Genomic DNA, 19,946 nt, shown 5'->3' on the forward strand with positions numbered 1-19,946 from the left:
CTGCCCCCGATGCTCCCCTTTTGTAACAAGGCTGAGGGGACTGGAGGATAAAGATAGCTTGAGCCTAGCGTCCTGCAAGTGTCACCGAATAGGGTCTAGTGTGATGCAAGTTGCGACCAACAGCGCTCTTCACTGCGGCCTATTCCGCCCCCACATGTACTTCCCCTCGCGCCTTGGAGCCTTTGTAAGGCTAAGGCTGGACAGCCCAAAGATTCAACGCTCAATGGGCAAGGTTACATCTCTACTCGTCTCTGAAACAGTATAATCATTAGCCATTCAAGCCTGAAACTCGACCAGGCAGTCATGGTTGGGGTGCCAGGTCGGTCCAAAGGATGTAAAACATGCAGGCGACGAAAAATTAAGGTAAATCAAATAACTAGGGAAGCACCTGCGATGACAAATCAACTTGGAATGCTAAGCTTCGTATAGTGTGATATGCAAGAACCACAATGTGGACAATGCAGAAAAAGCAGCCGTCAGTGCGAGGGCTTCAAGAAGGAAATTGCATTTATTCACCGCACGCCCCAGGGACTTCTTCGGAAGGGCGAAGAACGATCCCAGAAGCCTGCTCCTTGGGAGACTCCGGTGTCCAGTGGCCAGGATCAAAGTGGGGTGACTTCTATATGGGTCGTGAATATGCCTCCACAGCCTAATTGTGCTTCGATCTATCTTGACGGAATGTTAAATACATTCCTTCGCGCTTATCTACCCTCTTCATCGATTCTAAAACCAACTCAACACGCCAATAAAATCACAACTCCGGCAGCATCCTGGATGCGTGTCGCAATTACTCTCCCCAATCGTGGATCACTTCTCACTGTCGCCTTGCGGGCTCTTTGTATGACAAAAACAGCGAGAGAGATCGGTGACCAGGTATTACTGAGACAAGGTATGACTGAACATGGTCGAGGTTTGCGGATGTTGCAGCATGTAATCAACGACAAAAACAAAGCAATATTAGACGAAACGCAGGCGGCTATACGAGTGTTGGCAACGTATGAGCTGCACGAGGGAACGATTGGAAGTATCGCCGGTTGGACAAGTCATCAAGAAGCGGTTGATCAGATAGTCCAGTTGAGAGGGTCAAGCTACAGTGAATATGAAAGTGAGCTAGCTTATGCGTTGCTTGCAGAAACCAGAAGAAGCGCAGTAAGTTTTTTTTTATGCTGCTGCTCTTCTGAGCGTGGTTCAAACAAATAATATGCCGACGCTTATTACTGACCAAAAAATTAGATGATGCGTGGCCTTCAATTCTTCAAGGCCTCTTTCTTGGGTGAAGACCGATGGTGTGCCGAGCCCTGGGGAGACAAACCAAAAGATTATGTCCAACAATTATATGACATTGGATTGGTCCTGCCATTCATATTCGAAGAGCTGAGAGAGATAAAAGACCTGCGTAAAGACCCGCGACGTGAACAAATCCAGCAAAGATGTCAGCGCATCGACAGCCGTTTCCACGCCTGGCACGATAACCTCCTAAATATTTTCTCTGTTCTACCGTACTGCGAGCAGCCCGCAGAGCTGATATCACGCTCTGCCGACATCTCGCCGGGCACATTTACGACCTCGTTTGACTTCCTCAACCTCCACGTCGCCGACGCCATGGCCTTCTTCTGGTCCTTGCGCATCCTCTTGCACGCCATTTCACGTGGCCTCTCAATTGCTCAGGGCGCCGTGACCCAAGACAGCGATGCAGAAATTATGAGCTGTGCCTGTAATATCGCCAAGTCAGTCCCGTATTTCACGCAACTGACAACCGGGTTTCAGGGTATGCAATGGCTCATATTTCCTTTGAAGACAGCTTTGTCGGCCTTTCGGCAGTTGGGATGGCACAATGAATGGCAATGGACCAAGGATGTCCTTGTGGCCATGAAAAATAGAGGATTTCGTTATGGAGAAGATATTGTGGAGCTTCACTGGGGGAAACGGGATATTCAAGGTTAACACGCATTATGTAAAGATTATATCGATTCGGCGCACATTATACCTGGAGGAATATTGACTTGGATCTACTATGTTTATTTATGCTCATTCAATTTTCAACTATCTGTCTGAATAATATAAGTCTTAATTCCAAGATCTCTTCTTCTCCCCTAAATCGCTTCCTACTATTCCAGTGCCTCAGCTACTACCTTTCGAGGGCGGTCTCGTTCCTTCCGCAACAATGTATCACATCAATATTTGATGTTTATACAAAAAGCATGTTCGTTCTTTTCTATAAACCAAGGTATAATATCTGCGTCAAACTATGTATGCTGCCCTAGGAACTGCTAGTAAAGGGAGCTCAGAAGTTGAAGTCAAAGATTCAGATTGATTCAGAGTGTCATCGCGAACTTCATGTCGTCTTGGCTACATCAAAACAATGAAAGGGTTCAATTGGCCTTGAGAAGCCGTAACAATACTTAAACATTGGACTAAGCCTTGTAATATTGGGACAATACAGAACTTGTATGCAGTATCAACAGAGTTGATGGCGCGAATCGTAAAGACGAGTTCAGCAATTATGCCACCGGTCACACTACAATTGATGCAAGTTAACAATTTGATTGAATATGATCAACGAGAAGGCCTGACACGGGTTAATCATGAGATCGTACTGACAGGATTCTCGATAGAAAAACAGCAGCTACAAGCACACGCTTCTTTAAAGCGGCCTGGATTTGAAATGCGATCATTAAGCCCTGGGCGACTATTTAAAGCATCTGTCAAGATATTCGATATGCATATGAAGTAACGCCATGATATCTAAATTATGATTGCATGACATGAAGTATTAACTCTCGTCGCTTGAGCTGTTTTCAGGGGTGTGGATGGTTTTTCAATGCTTACCAAATTATAACATGTAACATTCCAGAGAGCCCAAATCCGAGAAACTCCACATCGAAAAGCAGCACCGAAGATAGCGCCGATGAGAGCGATAATAGTCTACACAATTATAGAGCTACTGACCACTCTAGAGAAGCGACGATGCTCAGGAATCAAAGTGAAGTTTCGGATAAATGTGCTTAACGATAATTTAGAGAGGCAGAGACTCGCAATGAAGACTATATACCCTGAATAAAGGTTCTGGGTTGGAATCACAATGCTTAGCATCTCATTAAATAGTATCCAGTAATGGGCAAGAGAAAACGGAAGAAATGAAATTATGCTTACCTTCATTACAATAACGGCTTCAGCATCACTGATCTTGTCTGAATGGTTGCCATAGCCAGAGCCGACGGCCACAGAAACACATATAAGTTGAACAATACTGAACAACTACCAAAGCGAGAAAAATGTTAGTCTCAAATGTCATATGGGGATAGGTGCCTGCTCGCTCTCCATACATCCTTACCATTGATACGATGATGATGAGATCATCACTTTTCACTTTGTGAAACAGTCGGAATTTAGCCCCGATTCTTGCGAGAACGGCTAGAATATTGACCACCATGAGAAACCAGCTAATCACGTTGACTGTTGGACCTATTGAGTCATTTTTGAAGCGATACCCCATTTTGGAGTTGCGGTATAATGACAATGGGAGTGAATTACCAAGCAAATCAGCAATTCATATGTGTAAAGGCGATTGTGTAAAACGAACGAGGCTTACATCTTAAGTTTTCTATAAAAAAATGACAGGCATTAAACGTGGAGATGTCACTGGCTTGAAACTCAATATTCTCCGATTCGCTTGTGCTGGGATATTATCCTAGCCTCTATCGCCCTCTTTAATGTAACGGAGCTCATAATTAATTAAAGGCCATACCGCCATAACTCTTAGGCGAGGGTCTTTCAGTTTACAATATTAATTAGTTGGAAGATAAGGATTTGGCATAGTTCAATACAAGTATTTTAAGCGACGGAACGCAAATTGTGAAAGCGCTGAGAAGGCGCTAGGCGCCCAGCTCTAGTCACATGAACTATTTAGGCCGCAAAGCTTCATGGTCTCTCTATATGCAAACGAAATTGGCATTTGCGTGAGTATCCGCGTGTGGGGTAGCCCAGCCGCCCATCGGACAAAGTAGTACAAGAGGTGTTGAACTCTTTTACCGGAGCACATATCGCCTTTAATTGACCACAGTCTAGTAAGTTCGACTGACTTAGAGCGATAAAGATCCTCTGCACACCCGCCAATGTGTTCCATTGATTGAGGTTGAGTCCTAACCTTGAAAGGTAGGAAACCCCGAGATGAAAATACAAATATAATCTCCGGCTAAACCGACATAGAGGCGACTTGGTGTACCTTTCATGAATAGCATTACTGGTGTAGACTTTACCAACTCAGTAAGGCGGGCGATGATGACTTCTTTCGCCTCCTTTGCCTCTTTTGATTCTTCCAGTGTAGGAGATGGGTCAACAGGGGGAGAAAACGTGATGTTATCGACGCCCACATGGCGCTCCAGAGCAATATGGACCTTTGAGACGTCAAACCCTCCAATTGACTCGACTACTTGACTGTCACGTATACAGGGGAGTAGGTTGCTTTTGAGACTTTATATTCTTTTGCTACGCTGACCAATTCTTTGGCATTGATGCGGACGAACGATGTGGTCGGAAGGGTTGTGGCTTGGCATCATGAGGAGAGGGTAGTCATCCCAGTGCTCATTTGCGTGGAGTATTCTGTCCATGGCGTGTAAAATTAAATTACCAGGAGTGTGGGAGGTGTGAGGCTGGCTAGGTGCGATATTAATTCAGATTGGGAAGTGATTCAATCATTGTTGACATGATGCGAACGTAATCTCTTGGTATTGAGAGGAATGAAGATAAAAAAGAATACAAGATATTGAGTCAACTGAATTGAAGCGCGCTATAGTAGAAATAACAACAAGGATCCACAAAAAGATATATGATTGAGGGGTAATGGAGCTATCAGCTTTTTGGACATGTCGTTTCGGGTGAGGTTGATCAGAGTGATCAATCTTTTCTAGACGATGATCATCTTGAAGCAAAGTTTATTTTACTCTGCGTCGCTTATCCGCTGAGCGATTGCGTCATTATCACCCATAAAGAAGAGTCATTATATTAGAATGCTGAAGCTGCATTTAAGTGATGCCTACTGCCACCCTTGGAAGATATTGGACAGATGCAGTCTCGATCGCCACCATTCACACTGCAAAATCTACGTTCATCATCAACTGATGCTCAATACCATCTCGTTCCATCACTAAAACTTGCCGTTATGACTGAAATGGCCTCAATGCCAAGCGGATCAAGCCTATGTCTCGGGGAATGACGAACAAAACAACCCCGGTGGTGACCTCTAGTTTCAACAGCAAGATGAACTTTTGCAAAAAGAGAAAGAAATAAAAGAAATAAACTTCCAATATATTCTTTTACCGGTCATCCGGCTCCATACTAAAGAATCATTCAGTTCAATCCCTTATACTATGTAGTATCTATTGACTAGTATCTACTATACAATGTGCTACTAGTAGTAGGGAGTACAACATTTTAAAATAATAGTACTATGTAATCTCGAAGCCACTGTGAGTAATTACAAGGTTGCATACATGTTTTGTACAAGAACACTATAAGCCTTTGGATAATATCAATGCATGCGGTCGATTGAGAAGACATCATCGTTGTGCCGAGAGACAATTCGGTGAGGCTCCGCTTGAAGTTGGTTCAAGTTACACCAGTTGTTTTGGACCCGCTGGTCACCGATATAAATACACAAAATAAATACGACGAGAGAAGCGGAACAATCCGGAGAGTTGGCTCTGCCTTTGCTTAATGCTAATTTCTCGATGCGCCATGAATAGAAATTTAAGCACGTAGGTAACCATCCTGCTTTTTCTCTCTCATTTCACCACCATGTTGATATAGGGTGTTCCACATTTCAACTTTCTCCCCCGGCGATTGGCTCGGATCAACCTTCTGGATCGGAATAGCTTCCGTATTCCTCACTGGGACGACGACATCATTGGGGCCAGGAACGGGCAACGAATGACTAAAGTGAAGCTCTTTCGGGCTGATACCCGAGATTATTTCGAGCCAGTTTGCTCCACTGACAAACGATCATTTCTACCGTTGAAATTACTTGGTGAATGTCGGAAAATACCGGAAAGTATCGTTTGGTCAACGGCGATGAAACTGTTCCGAAGACAGGCTAGACAGAGACCGGAGAAAGAGAAGGGAGCTTCCTGTAGCTTACTTGCTGGTCAAGATCAGTCTGTATTCGTGGAGCCATCGTGCTGGGCACCAAAATGGCAATTCAACAAACTCGGCAGGTCACCGCGCAGATGTTGGTGCTTGGGCCAATAGGCAGCGGATGATTCCATATCAACACAATCAACAGTGGGTCCATGACAAGATTATTTTTTCCAGATTCAAAAGCTATTTAGTAAGGCACTGAGACCCCGCAATTCTGTTCTGCATGCTTTGATCAATTGACTGGTCGGGAAAATCACCAATATCAAGATGGGCAAAGACGATGAACCCAGTATGTCTATCTATCTACTTGGTTCTACTACTATTGAGTACTCTAAGACTGACCTCGAGACTACTATCTGAACAGATACCTACCGGTATAATGAGACTCCGGTCTACACAGCTTCCAATGGCTGCCCAGTATGTACACCTTGCCCAAAGGAAAGCTCACAGTCTAACGCGAGGAAACTTAGGTCATGGATCCCCAGGCCTCTCAGCGCGTGGGACCCAATGGTCCGCTATTACTTCAGGATTTCCACTTGATCGACCTTCTCGCACACTTTGACCGTGAGCGTATTCCCGAGCGTGTCGTCCATGCAAAGGGCGCTGGCGCTTACGGCGAGTTTGAAGTCACCGACGACATTAGCGATATCGTTAGTATCCGCCTCATACACAACCATATCTTATAACCTTTCACTAATGTAATAACACAATAGACTACTGTCGACATGTTGAAAGGTGTTGGAAAGAAAACAAAGCTGCTTACTCGTTTCTCTACTGTGGGTGGTGAGAAGGGCTCCCCTGACAGTGCCCGCGACCCACGCGGTTTCGCCATCAAGTTCTACACAGAGGAGGGTAACTGGGATTGGGTATTCAACAACACTCCGGTGTTCTTCTTGCGTGACCCATCCAAGTTCCCCGTCTTCATTCACACGCAAAAGCGTAACCCACAGACAAATCTCAAGGACGCCACGATGTTCTGGGACTACCTCTCGACTCACCAGGAAGCAGTTCACCAGGTGATGCACCTTTTTAGCGACCGCGGTACCCCATACTCATACCGCCACATGAATGCCTACTCTGGCCACACTTACAAGTGGATCAAGCCTGATGGTACTTTCAACTATGTTCAGATCCACTGTAAGACCGACCAAGGCAACAAGACCTTTAACAATGAAGAGGCTACCAAGCTGTCCGCCGAGAATCCCGATTGGCATACTAAGGACCTGTTCAGCGCCATTGAGCGGGGCGAGAACCCCTCATGGACTTGTTATGTCCAGGTGCTCAGTCCCGAGCAGGCTGAGAAGTTCCGCTGGAACGTCTTCGATCTGACCAAGGTCTGGCCCCAGAGCGAAGTTCCTCTGCGCCGTTTCGGTCGTTTCACTCTCAACAAGAACCCACAGAACTTTTTCGCCGAGATCGAGCAGGCTGCCTTCTCGCCCTCCCACATGGTACCCGGTGTTGAGCCCTCCGCCGATCCAGTTCTCCAGGCCCGTCTCTTCTCCTACCCCGATACCCAACGTCATCGCCTGGGCGGCAACTACGAACAAATCCCCGTTAACTGCCCCGTTCGCGGCTTTAGCCCTTGGCACCGTGACGGTCCCATGAATGTCAATGGCAACTATGGCGCCAATCCCAATTACCCCTCGACTTTCCGTCCATTGGCTTACAAGCCCGTCAAGGCAAGCCAGGAGCATGAGAAGTGGTCTGGTGCTGTCGTTGCTGAACAAGCTCCTGTCACCGATGAGGATTACGTTCAGGCCAATGGTCTCTGGCAGGTCCTTGGTCGTCAACCCGGCCAGCAGGAGAATTTTGTTAAGAATATCTCCGGTCATTTGTGCGGTGCCCATGAGCGTGTTCGCAAGCAGACTTACCAGATGTTCCGTCATGTGAACAAGGATCTTGGTTCCCAGATTGAGGCCGCTACTGAGGCGAACGTGGCTCCTGTCGCGCGTCTGTAACATAATACTGTAATGTATAAAAAGAAAGCTTTTTGGTTGATTGTTGCCTTTTACTTAATATGTTATTGAGGATTTGAGGTTGCCCGGTTGCCCCGTAGTGCCGCATAGTTATTTGGTCTCCGTAAGACATGGAATCCTAATTTGGTAACAGAATGCGCAGTGCCAGCATATGAGCGTATAAAAACATCATGAGTCCTATTAATCGAAGTGTGGACAAGTGACTGCCTAAAAGCCTTGGCTGACGCGAGGCATGAGGCTAATCAGCTTATCGTCCACGTGACAGGTGACGCGTGATTGATCCACCATGAACTCAAGTGCTCGATCTCACAGTATAATCACTCTTATCAATCATTCATTCATTTGTCCAATGGGCAAGGTGGCAAGAAAAACACCTTCTATCAACCCTCATTTTGTAACGGTGTCTAACTGTTCCTCTTGCTCTCTTGCTCGGGCGTTTTTACCTTGCGAGTGCGTGTGTGGACACCAGCCGCACGTCGGGAGCTCGGACATCGATCTGCATGAGCCTATCAGCTGGCCCTAGCGGAGTCACTTACGACTTAGTGCCATAGGGCCAGTCGCCGCCCCTTGAGATTAATTAGAGCATGTCTGGCCCCTCCGACGATGGTTCTGGCCATTCACTGCATACTACCCGCTCCTTTACCAGAATGGAGAGCCCAGAATCTCGACCTCCCATACCGGCTAGACAAACATCGACCGATCAGGGAGAAACTTCTACACCGCCCATGTCTCTCCCCGTAGACTCTGAGGGGCAGCAAGATGGACCTGATGTTTTCGAGCGGCGAGGCTCTGCAGATTCTGGTGGCGGAGATACCCAGGCAGACGAGGGATTTGTGCTCTCGAGGAGTGTACAAGATCCCTCCGAAGAGCTTCCCATAGAGCTGATTAGCTTGACAGATCGGTAGGTGGACACGCTGTCAATGATTAAACCCATGTTCATATACTAATTACTTGTTAGGTTCGTCAACTCGCTCAGCGCAAAAGTACACAACTCGCCACCGACGATCGATAAAATATCCTCCCTCTTCCAAGTCTTCTACGATCGCGCCGAATCCCACATTGCTACACACATATCTACTCTTGCCTCTCGTATCAATCGTGACCCGGCTCCTCAGGTTACTTCAAAGTTGAGAGGTGGTGCACTTTCAAAATTGAGCAACAAGATATCCCAGGATGATGTTCGACAAGGATCTAGTGGTCGACAGATGTTGACAGCTTCGGAAGTTGCCGAGAGGCGGAAAGCACGTAAAGCTCTGGAGTATAAACGAGCTGCGCTTGAAGAGGCTGCGGAGAGAAGAGTCTGTGAAATGGTATATGCCAAAGTTTGGAGACATAAAACTACCCTGGACGATGTTCGAGATGAGAAGTTGCGTTCAAAGACTGCGGCTTTGTTGCTGGTGGGTATCAATTTGAAAGACTTGGGTATCGATATCGACTTATCAACAATCGAGGAAGCAAAGCAACAGGAAGCAAACGATTGCTTAGGCCAGGCCAGAGACTTTTTGGAAAAAATGAACGAGTACAAATATCCTCTCGGTAAACTTCAACAATTAGCGGCAGCGCACAAAGCTATTGTTGATGCCCTAACGAAACTTTTGCCATCATCATCGTCTGCAGATGAAATCCTCCCAACTTTGATCTATACACTTATCACTAGCCCACCCGATGGAATCAACGTTATTAGCAACTTGCTCTTCATCCAACGGTTCAGATCTGCCAACAGAATCGATGGTGAAACTGCCTATTGTTTGACCAATCTCGAAGCAGCTATCAGCTTCCTGGAGAATGTCGAGTTGTCCAGTCTGCGCGCAGATGAACAACAGGAAGGACCTATTAAAACCCCCAGCGAGACCGCAACTCCCTCCTCCGAGCGCCTTGATCCATTCAAACCAACCAAAGAAAGTACAACCTTGTCCGTAACAACAGTCTCTGCATCGCCTGAAATATCCAAGCCGGAATACAAAGAGCCAGCATCTGCTACTCTGCCTCGGCCTCGGCCCTCGCCCACACCCCAACAAAGACGACTTAGCAACTTGTTCCAACCACCCGCAAAGGTTTTCGAAGCAGCAAATGATGCAGTTCGCACGACAGCCGACCAAAGTCTCAAGAACATCGGTACTTCACTAGACAATTCTTTCAATTTTCTGTTTGGTCGTCTCAAGGAACTACAAAATCAAATTCCCAATTCCCAAGGTGGACCTAATTTGCCCAAGACTCTAGCCGAGGCCCGTCGTTTCGTTGCCCAGCCACTCGCCAGTAAACAAATCCAAGATGACATCTCATCGATCAATTCAGTCCCATCCGACGACGGTGTCCAAACACGAAGCAGTTCAAGAGCCACAGGTCTAACAGCTGGAACATTCACTCCTCGTGATCGAAGCACAGACAGCGCAAGAACACAAGCAAGCGGCAGACGATCCATTGCCCCATCTCTCCGCGATGAACCCCTTCAAAGTCCGTCCTCAGCAAACCCCCAGAATCCACTAGAGTCAATGCGAAATTTCGGAAACTCACTAAACCCTCTCAATCACATTCCGGGAATGATCAAAAATTTTGGTCGTAACACTCCCAATGCCCCGTCTACTCCAGACACTCCCAACCCCAATACAAGACCGCTTTCCCCTGCAGCGATGGATCGTCTAAGGATCTCGCCCAGTTCAATTGAGATAAAGAGTTCGCCAGCAAGTCCGCTGCCTCTACAGAAGATTGATCCTCCTATTCAACGCTTCCTTGATACGCAGAATGCGAGTGATTTACGTCTTGGAGATGTCGCTATCCTGCTAGAGGACTACAAGCGACTTGCAGCTGCATTACAAAAATCTGCGGCTGGATCTCGCTGAGCTATTAGCCTACCCCACTATGGAGGGCTTCTTCGTCTCTTGGCTTTTATTTTTGATTCTTATACATTTCTGACGGTGTTGCATTGCGGGTTAGGTATGGCGTTACAAGCATTCATTCATTTGTATTCTACATGCCTTCGGTAAGCGCTGCTGAATATGTTCATCGACACTCATTTTATGTGATACCTATAGAATTTTGGAATTTATCAAGTGCCATTTTGAACCCTATTCATAATTCAGCTACGTATAACCTACATAGACTGGAAACTGGAAACATATAGGTAGGAGAAGTAGTTCGTCACAGCATATAAACGTGACCGGAAATTATTTCTATTCATGAATAAGTATCAAAATCTACTTAAGTAATATCAATCAATTCCCTAGAAGAGAACAACATAATCATCAAAATGGGGTAATTGGTGCATAAGGGGGTATTGGGCATGAACAGAGAGAACGTCTCAATCCATAAATTTTAAAACGAAAGACGGAGCATATCATAAGTAATAGCAACCAAATAATAAGGCCGAAAAGAAGTCGATAGTATGAATCAGGCAAAAAGGGAGTATATTCATGAGTTCCGTCCACGCAGAACCTCTGCGCCTCCGGTTCTCATTTCCTCCAGCTTCACAGACAGATCCTGATTCTGCTCTTCAACCTGGTTATGGCGGCGTTTAATTTCATCTTCAAACACCCGCGCTGTATGTCTGCGAGCACGACGCAAGTTCTTCATTTCCGATAGAAGATGACTGAATTGGTCGAGGAGTTGATCTCCACAGGATTCCCATTCATCCACAGACAAGCGAGATAGGTAAGTTCGGCGGTCTTCACCAGTCAGGTTTAGGAGATGAGACCCCATTTCATCGGTTGAGTCGGCATTAGGGACAACAGCAGGCATGGGTGGTAAAGAGGGTGATTTGACAGGAGTTGGGGGTTGAGTGGATTGTGCTTTTTCGAATGGTTCGTCCTGGAGCTCTGCGAATGATTTTTGATAGAGTTGTTGAGGGGGGTAATCTGGTTCCAGGTGTCTTTTGTTGGTGTTTATGACTGTATTGCGACGGCTGCGTGTGGATGATGTGTGATTGAGGAATGGATCCTGACCGACTTGGAGAGAAGATTCGTCACGGTCGAAGTCTGACATATTGGTTATGCCGAATACGTTTGATGAATGCCCGCTGTCTCTTCTGCTACTCAATCTGATTGTTTCATCCATTACATCGCCTGCATCATGGTCGCTATGATCATCTATAGCAAATGCTGTAATGCTGAGGGTTCGTCCAGCTTGTGGTGGTGGTTCTGAAGCAAGTCGGCTTGGTGAAATATCTAGCTGGTCCAGCAGTGACGGCTTTGGCGGACTGAAGCGTGTTCTTGTTCTTGGTGTGGCTGACATGCTGTGTGGAAGAGTAATCTTCCTAGCAGCTGTGGGTGGCAGCATGTGGCCAAGCTTACGTGGTTGAGGACCAGGTTCTGGAATAGGGTCTACCGTAACTCGGGGCTGGGGGTTTGTCTGTGACTGGTCCACTGACTTCGATGTTCTCTTGCTTGCAGACCAGAAACTTTCCAGGCGCTTGCTTAGCGGCTCTTCTGCTGAACGATACTTATGAGAATGATACCAACTGCTTTGTGGTTGCGGTTGTTCTTGCTCTTGTTGCTGTGGTTGTGCCTGCTGCTGCTGGGCTGGCTGTGAGAGGTGTTCAGTCCCCTCATCATCTGCTCCTGCAGACGATGTAACTTGACTAGAAGTGTCATCTGGATCATCGGAATCAAATGCTGCTTTCTTCATGGCTTTGTTCCCCAATTCGTCAAGCCAGGATGCTCTGGAACGGTAGACAGGGCGGGGCAAGTAAGAGGGACGCGGGGAAGTCTCCGTGTATGGAGCATCATGATTCACAAATGCATGGGGCTGGCCATCATCGAATCCGTAGACACTAGTTCCAGCAATGGTTGAATCATCGATCCCTTCCACATCAGTGTCAAAGGCATCGCGACGCGCTCCATTTTCTTGGGCTGAGCGAAGCTGCTGGTCTGGAATGGACCTTGGTTCCTGGAAGCTTGGAGGGGAAGGCCTGACGGGACTTTGAAAGCCACCTAATTGAGTATTTGGTACATCGACTTTTGCCTGGGCAGCCCGCAATTGGCGTTGAGAGGGTGCCAAGTCTGTAGGTGCGCGAGGCTGGCCAGGCTCTCTGGAGTGGACGTAATCGCCCACTCCCATGATGAATGGAGGAAGTTTGTTGGATTTTGCCTGGAACAAGGTTTGTATACGAATTCCAACAGCCGGTGTTGATTTCAATAACTGGTTTTGTCCAGGGGTAAAGAATCTCTGGAACGGTTTATCAGGCTGAGCCGACACGAGATCACCGCGTGATCACGTGGAACCCATTCCTCCTGCCCAGGTTAAATGGCCATGCTACAGCTTTAGGATGAAAGTATTGTCTAATTTGAGATGAGTTTTAAACTATTATTAGTGTCAATTTGTGTTATAAACCTCTTATACAATAGGTTGTCATGTAAGAGGTGAAACTGCGTTGTTGGAAGTATTTTATACGTTGAGATATATGGGAATATATATTTTGTTTGCCAGTGATACTTATAAATATATATAATGATGGATATATCTGGCATTCATTTTTTTAAGTAGTAATACTAGTATATTTATTCAAAGCTTATTCAGTTCAAGTTCTAGTTCTCAATCATTTAGTCTCTAATATCGGTATAAATGATCTAGAGGTTTGCCGACGTTCTCCATGTCCCCAAGCTAAAGGTTTCTCCTGAAATCCCCTTAGAATGCTAACTGCTAAAGTTCCTATGAAAATAAACTGAAACCCGATTTAACAGAGTTGGAAAGATCTAGATTCTTCAATCCAAGGCTACTAGACAGCCGAGACTATTGCAGAAGCCTAAGTTGAAAGGGTGAAAGACCATCTAGTTAGTTGGTTCCGATGTCGTTGACTAAGAAATGGGGCGTTTTCCGAAACAAAGTAGACAAACATCACTTATCGCTATCGCCGGCCTCTCTCGCTCTCCCTCACATATATACGTCGCTCTTTCTCCTTTCCCCTGTCTTCTAGGCCTCCCCCTTACCTCTCTATTCAGACTCGATCCCCTGAATTCTCTTCGACACCGTTACCTGTCGTTTCCCCACAGTCTCGCGCCGCCTTGGGGGCGTCGTCATAACCCGTTCTCCGATCGCTACATTCTCGCTACGCCCGGCGGGTATCGGCGACCTCGACTGTGGGTTTGTCAGACTGTTCGAGACTGCCGCGGCTGCTGTGACTCGTGTACGTTGGACAGTGGCGTATCTTACACAATAGCTGCCCATTGCTTGCTGGCAATCATCCCTTCACCGTCTCTTTGATTTCCCCTTTGTTGCTTCTTTCGCCATCTTGAAACACCGGGTGATTAACTCCCCCTCAATTCATCACCTCACACATACTTCGAGCAACCGAGGTTCATACATTGAATGGTGTAGAGAAACAGTATCATTTTTGGTTCCCTCTCGCATCACCCAGAGACCGTCATTAGGTTCGTTTCCCTCAATTTATCCTAATTCTTATCGTTGGGCGGACTTTGGGTGCTGATATGATGGCGATTAGTGATCTAGGCATCTCTATGGCAGTGGACGGCCTTTGAAATCCTCCGCACTCAATAAGACATATCGGACCTTGCTACTATGGGACAGTCTTCTTCCACGGCACGAAATCCTCCTGATATTGGTTCCCCGGATAATTCGACCCCGGTCTCGAATGCGCGCGATTCTAGAATGCGCGATGAAGATATGGATAGTAGGCAACCCCCCGAGCAGAATAGAGAGGCAGGTCCCTCATCTACACCGAACATGAACCTGAATAATGGCGTGGACCCGGATCCGGTCCAATCGAATACCCCGTCGGAACCAGGTCCACAGAACATACCACAGCCCGGAGAGGCACCGCAACAAATGCGAAGCATCGAGGAAGAGTTTGTCTCTAGCATGGAACAAAGTGAACGGGAATACCGCTCCACACTCATCAGACGCTTGGCAGCGAGAAGGCAATCTGCCATGTCAAGGTTAGGTTCACGAATACTACCTAACTCTGTGATCCGTGGTCTCCTCAGTAGTCAAGAAGAGACACCTGCCGAGGGACTTGCGCATCGACATGGTTTGGTATCAAGGACACCACCGAGATCTGAATCGGCCCATAGCAGTGGCCGTTTTAGCCCATTTAGTGCTATTGGCTCGCGAGGCATTCGCCGCCGTTCTACCCGAGGAGGATATTCAATACCACCCCGTGCGGAATCAACAATTATGGCGGATACTACACCGAACCCATCATTCCTCGATAATGCCGCCCAACAATTATCATTCCTCGAAAATGCTGCCCAAGAATTATCCGATACCCATCGTGCATCTTGGCGGCGCAGTGCTACTCGATTCCGGCATTCCATATCGTCACCTATTTCACATATGTTCGGCCAGCCACCATCAGGTATCCCATCACCGCATGAGAACTCACCTCATATATCACCCGGGTTATCTATGAACAACAGCCTACTGCCGAGCAGCATGGACACCAGTCTTGACTTTGGACAGCCCCTACACGAACTTGATTCGGTGGAGCCAAGCGTGCAACCAAATGGGACTACTGGTTTGGGTCAGTCGAATTCTCCGTCAGCGACAAGGCTTCCCGATGTTGCTAGTCTTTTGAGAACACGAAGATCTACCCGGGCAATACGGAGGGAAGACCAGACGCCTCTCTCTCGGGTACTTCAACTTGCCGCAGCTGCGATTGCAGCTCAATTATCCGGCACTAATGGGCCACCACTACCAAACATACAGGCACTGGGAAATGATGGATTAGATGGTTCCCTAGAAAACTTCATTCAGAGCCTGCAAACCGCCACGTCTAGTCAGCCACAACCGACTGCACCAGGGGAGGGACCGAGCAACCCCGTCAATGAAGGGCCATCGCCTCCAGTAAATTTCCTCCGAGTTTTCAGATTTGCCAATTCTGAATCTCCGCTAGGGGCTAACCAACCCGGCCGAAGCTCTACTGGTTCTGAGAACCAGGCGCCTCAGTCTGATGGAATGTCAATAGACGAGCCTGCGGAAACAGGAGAAGGGCGTATGGTTACTTTGGTCGTTGTTGGTGTCAGATCAGTGCCAGCGGGAAGCGGCGGTAACAGCGAACAAGGACCACCAGGTCCAGGGGGCCCAGCAGGTCCAGGACTTGACGCTCTTCTTGGCATGCCTTTCCTGCCACCAAATGCTATGCATCGACCTCCGGATGTACCTGGCGATGGACCCTCAAGATTGCATCTACCACCACGCGGTCCGGGGGCTGCAGGATCCCCGACATCTGCTATTCCTGATTTCCTACGCCACCCAGGGTCAAGTACAAACCCATCTACTCGACTGTCTGATCCACTCCGTCGCCCTAGTATCCCCAGTTTCCCCCTTTCCGCACTATCTGAAAGCCCCCCGGGCCCTCATCCTCCACCATCGACACCCGCTGATCAGGGATTATCGGCTGTCTCATCCGGCACCTCGACTCCGAGCCGACGGCCGTCGTCTGCGTCGGCTATGTCGCCCAGTCTATTGCCTCAATTGCATGAAAATCAATCTATGCATCCGGCCGTGGAATCGACCGAAGATTCTATACCACCACCGAGTACTGCGCGCCAGCGTCGTCGAAGCGACTCTGAGTTCGCTCGCCATCGCGCCCTCGGCTCTGGATCAGTCCGTCGCAACGGCGTTGTTGAACCTGACCAGCCTCCGCCAAGCGGAGGCCGCAGCTGGCTGATCTATGTTGTCGGAACAAATCTCTCGGAAAACCATCCTGCTCTTACTACCCCAAGTCTCTTCACTGATGTATGTTCGCACCTCATCATATCATACCTTAGTATCGCTGAATAATCTTGCTAACATTGTTCTTTAGAACCCCACATATGAAGACATGATTCTTCTTTCATCACTACTGGGCCCAGCCAAGCCTCCGGTTGCTAGTCAAGCGGACATCAACTCAGCAGGTGGTCTCTTTCGACTAGTTGAATACGGTGGCTCCTTGGTCGCAGAATCTTTGAATGATGCCGGAAACATCCAGATTCAAGATGGAGAGCGTTGTTTGATCTGTCTGAGCGACTACGAGGTGGCCGAAGAAGTCAGAGAGCTTGTTCAGTGCAAGCATGTGTTCCATAAGGACTGCATCGATCAGGTTAGTGCAAAACCGGACAGCCAGCTCCTCGTTGAATCTTTACTAACAAAATCTCCAGTGGTTGACTACTGGAAGAAACTCGTGTCCTTTGTGTCGAGGCCAAGGCGTCAATGAAAAAGCCAGCCCTGATGAACCTACCCCCTCTGATCCTGCTGCGCCAGCACCAGCTCCAGCTCCCGGTCCTACAAGCACACCGATTTGATTTGCTGTGCATGCAAATATCCCTACTCCTATTCTAGGCTCTCAAGTATTCTTCTCATTTACCACTAGCATTCAGCGTCTGTTTAGAGCACTCACGACTTTTTCTCATTGATATCCCCTTCGGCATTCCGTCCTTTCAGGCTGTGTTTCGGCCCTTTGCTCTCTACATCTTTGCGATCGTCAAAATTCCATGAGGTCTAGAAGTTGCATAGTTTCTCAGCCCTTCCAATTTGGTCTTGTTCATTTTACAATTAAGCCCCCTTGTATCTGCCTTATTCCTTGTTGGCGTTTTGGCTGTTTGGAGGCATTTCATAATACCCAGCGCGCAATGAGAGGCCATTGGATATTTCGGAGCTATTAGCCTTAAGTCCTATCTCATGATATCAATCTCAATTCCTTTCTCTTTTTTTCAAAAAAAAATAAAATAAAAATATCCATTAATTGTAGCTCTACTTCGAGTCTAGTGTACATAGCGAACTATACAAGACATGAATCTGCCCCGCGGCCCCACGAGGTCACGTGCAAGAAAACTTTCCCAGTGCGGAATGGAATTTCTGGAAGCTCGAAATACTTGATCGTGGATTTTTGACATTCTCAATTGCACAGGTATGTCTTTTTTTATCCTTAAATGATAACTTGGACTCCATTGAATCCTCTCCCGCCCAAAGTGGCACCTCTTAGTATATATCAACAACTCACCAAAGCAACCCGTTAGCCCAAGCTTGAACCTCCGCCGACACCCCTCCAACCCCTCCAAATACTCGGTCTTTTCGAGACCTACGAAACGCCCTTGAGTCCTCATTAGAATATACCTATATACCTCAAAATGTCTTCCCCAATTCGCACAACAGTTCTCATCTCCGGGAACGGCTCAAACCTCCAAGCCGTAATCGACCAAATCGCCGCCGGCACTCTAAACGCCAATATCATTCGCGTCCTCTCCAACCGCAAAGATGCCTTCGGTCTCGAGCGCGCGCGCAAAGCCAACATCCCTACAGAATATCATAACCTTGTTAAGTACAAGAAGCAGCATCCCGCTACGACGGAGGGTGTCCAGGCTGCGCGTGAGGAGTACGACGCTGAGTTAGCACGGTTGATCATCGCTGATCAACCGGAGCTGGTTGTTTGTCTTGGTTTTATGCATATTCTCTCTCCCGCAATTCCTGGAGCCACTTGAGGTGGCCAAGGTGCGGATTATCAACTTGCACCCTGCGTTGCCAGGTGCTTTCAATGGTGTGGTAAGTTTGGATACAACCTAGAATGGAAGAGAGGATACGTAAAACCCCGTGACGACCTCATTTCTACAGAACAATGTTAGTGCATCATAATTAGTTCCGTTGCTAATTGTTGTCTATAGAATGCGATTGAGCGTGCTCATGCCGCGTGGATGGAAGGCAAGATCGACAAGACCGGCGTCATGATCCACGACGTCATTTCCGAAGTGGACATGGGAACTCCAATCCTTGTCCGTGAGATTCCGTTCCAAAAAGGAAAAGACGAGGATCTCGAGGCATTTGAGAAGCGGGTTCATGAAACAGAATGGGGTACCGTCATCGAGGGTGTGGCCATGGTACTCAAGGAGCTGGGGGCCCGGAAATTAGCTTGAAGCGGATATATTCCTGTCCGCTAGCGCGAACAACCTAAGACCATCACTGGACGAGGCTTACTCGCCACTAAAGGCGGCCCCCTCGTCGATGATGTAGATCATCGGCCTGTTGACGATTTTATGACTATCTAAAATACAATGTACGAATCTTAGAACCCAAAGCAGAAAAAACGGCCATTGCCGATTTACTTTCCCATTCTCCCGGGTTTTTTCTCCCCCTTTTGCGCAGATAAGAGAAGTATACACCAAGAACTTGACTGCCGTCATACACTACCGTGAGAATTGAAGGAAGAGAAACTTGCCAGCCAAGAAATATGAGATGCAACATGCAGATGATGCAATTGGCAAGTATCCATCCATCTGAAAAAGATTGCCTAGATGCAATATCCACTGTAATAGGAAGCAGGACGCCAGAACTGGGGCCAGTGGAGATTAGAAAGAACCTTTAATTGTTCCGTATGAAGTGCCTAAAAAGCAATCTGGATAATACAACCCGGAGATTACAGACCGGCAAACATTGCCGCTGAACAACAAGATCAAAATCCAGAATCCTCATCACCAAGCCAAAGTCAAAAGAAATTGTCCACAGTCCACAATTCACACCGATACCCCTCAAAGGAAGAAGTGTGGAAACGCCCTTCGAACAGGGATGTGAAATTGGCTTCATCTCACAGGTCGAAGCCTCGTCACATGCTGATAGGTGCAACTTCCTGCACAGTTCCCAATCCGAGGCAAATTCAGCCACCTGTTCACTGGATCATCCATAGTGGATGTTCCTGCACTGCAACCTTGCGCACCAGCAATAATACCCCAGTAATCCTGGGACATCCACAATCCACACCGTTGGACTCATCGACAGGGAAGTCCATGTAGGTGCTGATCAATGTGGCTGTCCTCAGCGCCAACGAAGCGCTGGTCGATCCACCGGTTCAGTCACCGAGATCACCATCTGGATCATCGCCATGAATTCCCTAGTCACATCGAGTGCCCAGCCTAC

The 19,946-nt window shown here is 47.5% G+C and overlaps 7 protein-coding genes across 7 annotated transcripts; 5 read left to right on the top strand and 2 right to left on the bottom strand.

Moving 5' to 3' along the window:
- Positions 1-303: 303 nt before the first annotated feature.
- N7478_008261 (Zn(II)2Cys6 transcription factor) lies at positions 304-1,944 on the top strand (the record flags this gene model as incomplete). The annotated part of the gene is made up of 3 exons (XM_056924475.1): positions 304-363; positions 430-1,149; positions 1,234-1,944. The coding sequence occupies 3 exons, from the start codon at positions 304-306 to the stop codon at positions 1,942-1,944; spliced, it is 1,491 nt and encodes a 496-aa protein (XP_056777201.1).
- Positions 1,945-3,044: 1,100 nt separating this feature from the next.
- On the bottom strand, positions 3,045-3,496 carry N7478_008262 (uncharacterized protein; the record flags this gene model as incomplete). Its single annotated transcript, XM_056924476.1, has 3 exons — positions 3,045-3,053; positions 3,154-3,258; positions 3,335-3,496. The coding sequence occupies 3 exons, from the start codon at positions 3,494-3,496 to the stop codon at positions 3,045-3,047; spliced, it is 276 nt and encodes a 91-aa protein (XP_056777202.1).
- A 2,906-nt stretch (positions 3,497-6,402) lies between these two features.
- Positions 6,403-8,093, top strand: N7478_008263 (catalase; the record flags this gene model as incomplete). Its single annotated transcript, XM_056924477.1, has 4 exons — positions 6,403-6,424; positions 6,500-6,552; positions 6,606-6,785; positions 6,849-8,093. 4 exons carry the CDS (start codon positions 6,403-6,405, stop codon positions 8,091-8,093), a joined length of 1,500 nt encoding a protein of 499 aa, XP_056777203.1.
- Positions 8,094-8,758: 665 nt separating this feature from the next.
- On the top strand, positions 8,759-10,951 carry N7478_008264 (VPS9 domain-containing protein; the record flags this gene model as incomplete). The annotated part of the gene is made up of 2 exons (XM_056924478.1): positions 8,759-9,012; positions 9,070-10,951. The coding sequence occupies 2 exons, from the start codon at positions 8,759-8,761 to the stop codon at positions 10,949-10,951; spliced, it is 2,136 nt and encodes a 711-aa protein (XP_056777204.1).
- Positions 10,952-11,519: 568 nt separating this feature from the next.
- N7478_008265 (uncharacterized protein) lies at positions 11,520-13,163 on the bottom strand (the record flags this gene model as incomplete). Its single annotated transcript, XM_056924479.1, has 1 exon — positions 11,520-13,163. The coding sequence occupies one exon, from the start codon at positions 13,161-13,163 to the stop codon at positions 11,520-11,522; it is 1,644 nt and encodes a 547-aa protein (XP_056777205.1).
- Positions 13,164-14,621: 1,458 nt separating this feature from the next.
- N7478_008266 (RING-H2 finger protein) lies at positions 14,622-17,344 on the top strand (the record flags this gene model as incomplete). Its single annotated transcript, XM_056924480.1, has 3 exons — positions 14,622-16,799; positions 16,867-17,142; positions 17,201-17,344. 3 exons carry the CDS (start codon positions 14,622-14,624, stop codon positions 17,342-17,344), a joined length of 2,598 nt encoding a protein of 865 aa, XP_056777206.1.
- Positions 17,345-18,169: 825 nt separating this feature from the next.
- Positions 18,170-19,081, top strand: N7478_008267 (phosphoribosylglycinamide formyltransferase; the record flags this gene model as incomplete). Its single annotated transcript, XM_056924481.1, has 4 exons — positions 18,170-18,466; positions 18,531-18,581; positions 18,701-18,913; positions 18,974-19,081. The coding sequence occupies 4 exons, from the start codon at positions 18,170-18,172 to the stop codon at positions 19,079-19,081; spliced, it is 669 nt and encodes a 222-aa protein (XP_056777207.1).
- Positions 19,082-19,946: the final 865 nt, after the last annotated feature.

This window comes from Penicillium angulare (genome assembly GCF_028827245.1).
Source record: "Penicillium angulare strain IBT 27051 chromosome Unknown utg000005l_segment0_segment0, whole genome shotgun sequence".
NCBI lineage: Eukaryota > Fungi > Ascomycota > Eurotiomycetes > Eurotiales > Aspergillaceae > Penicillium > Penicillium angulare.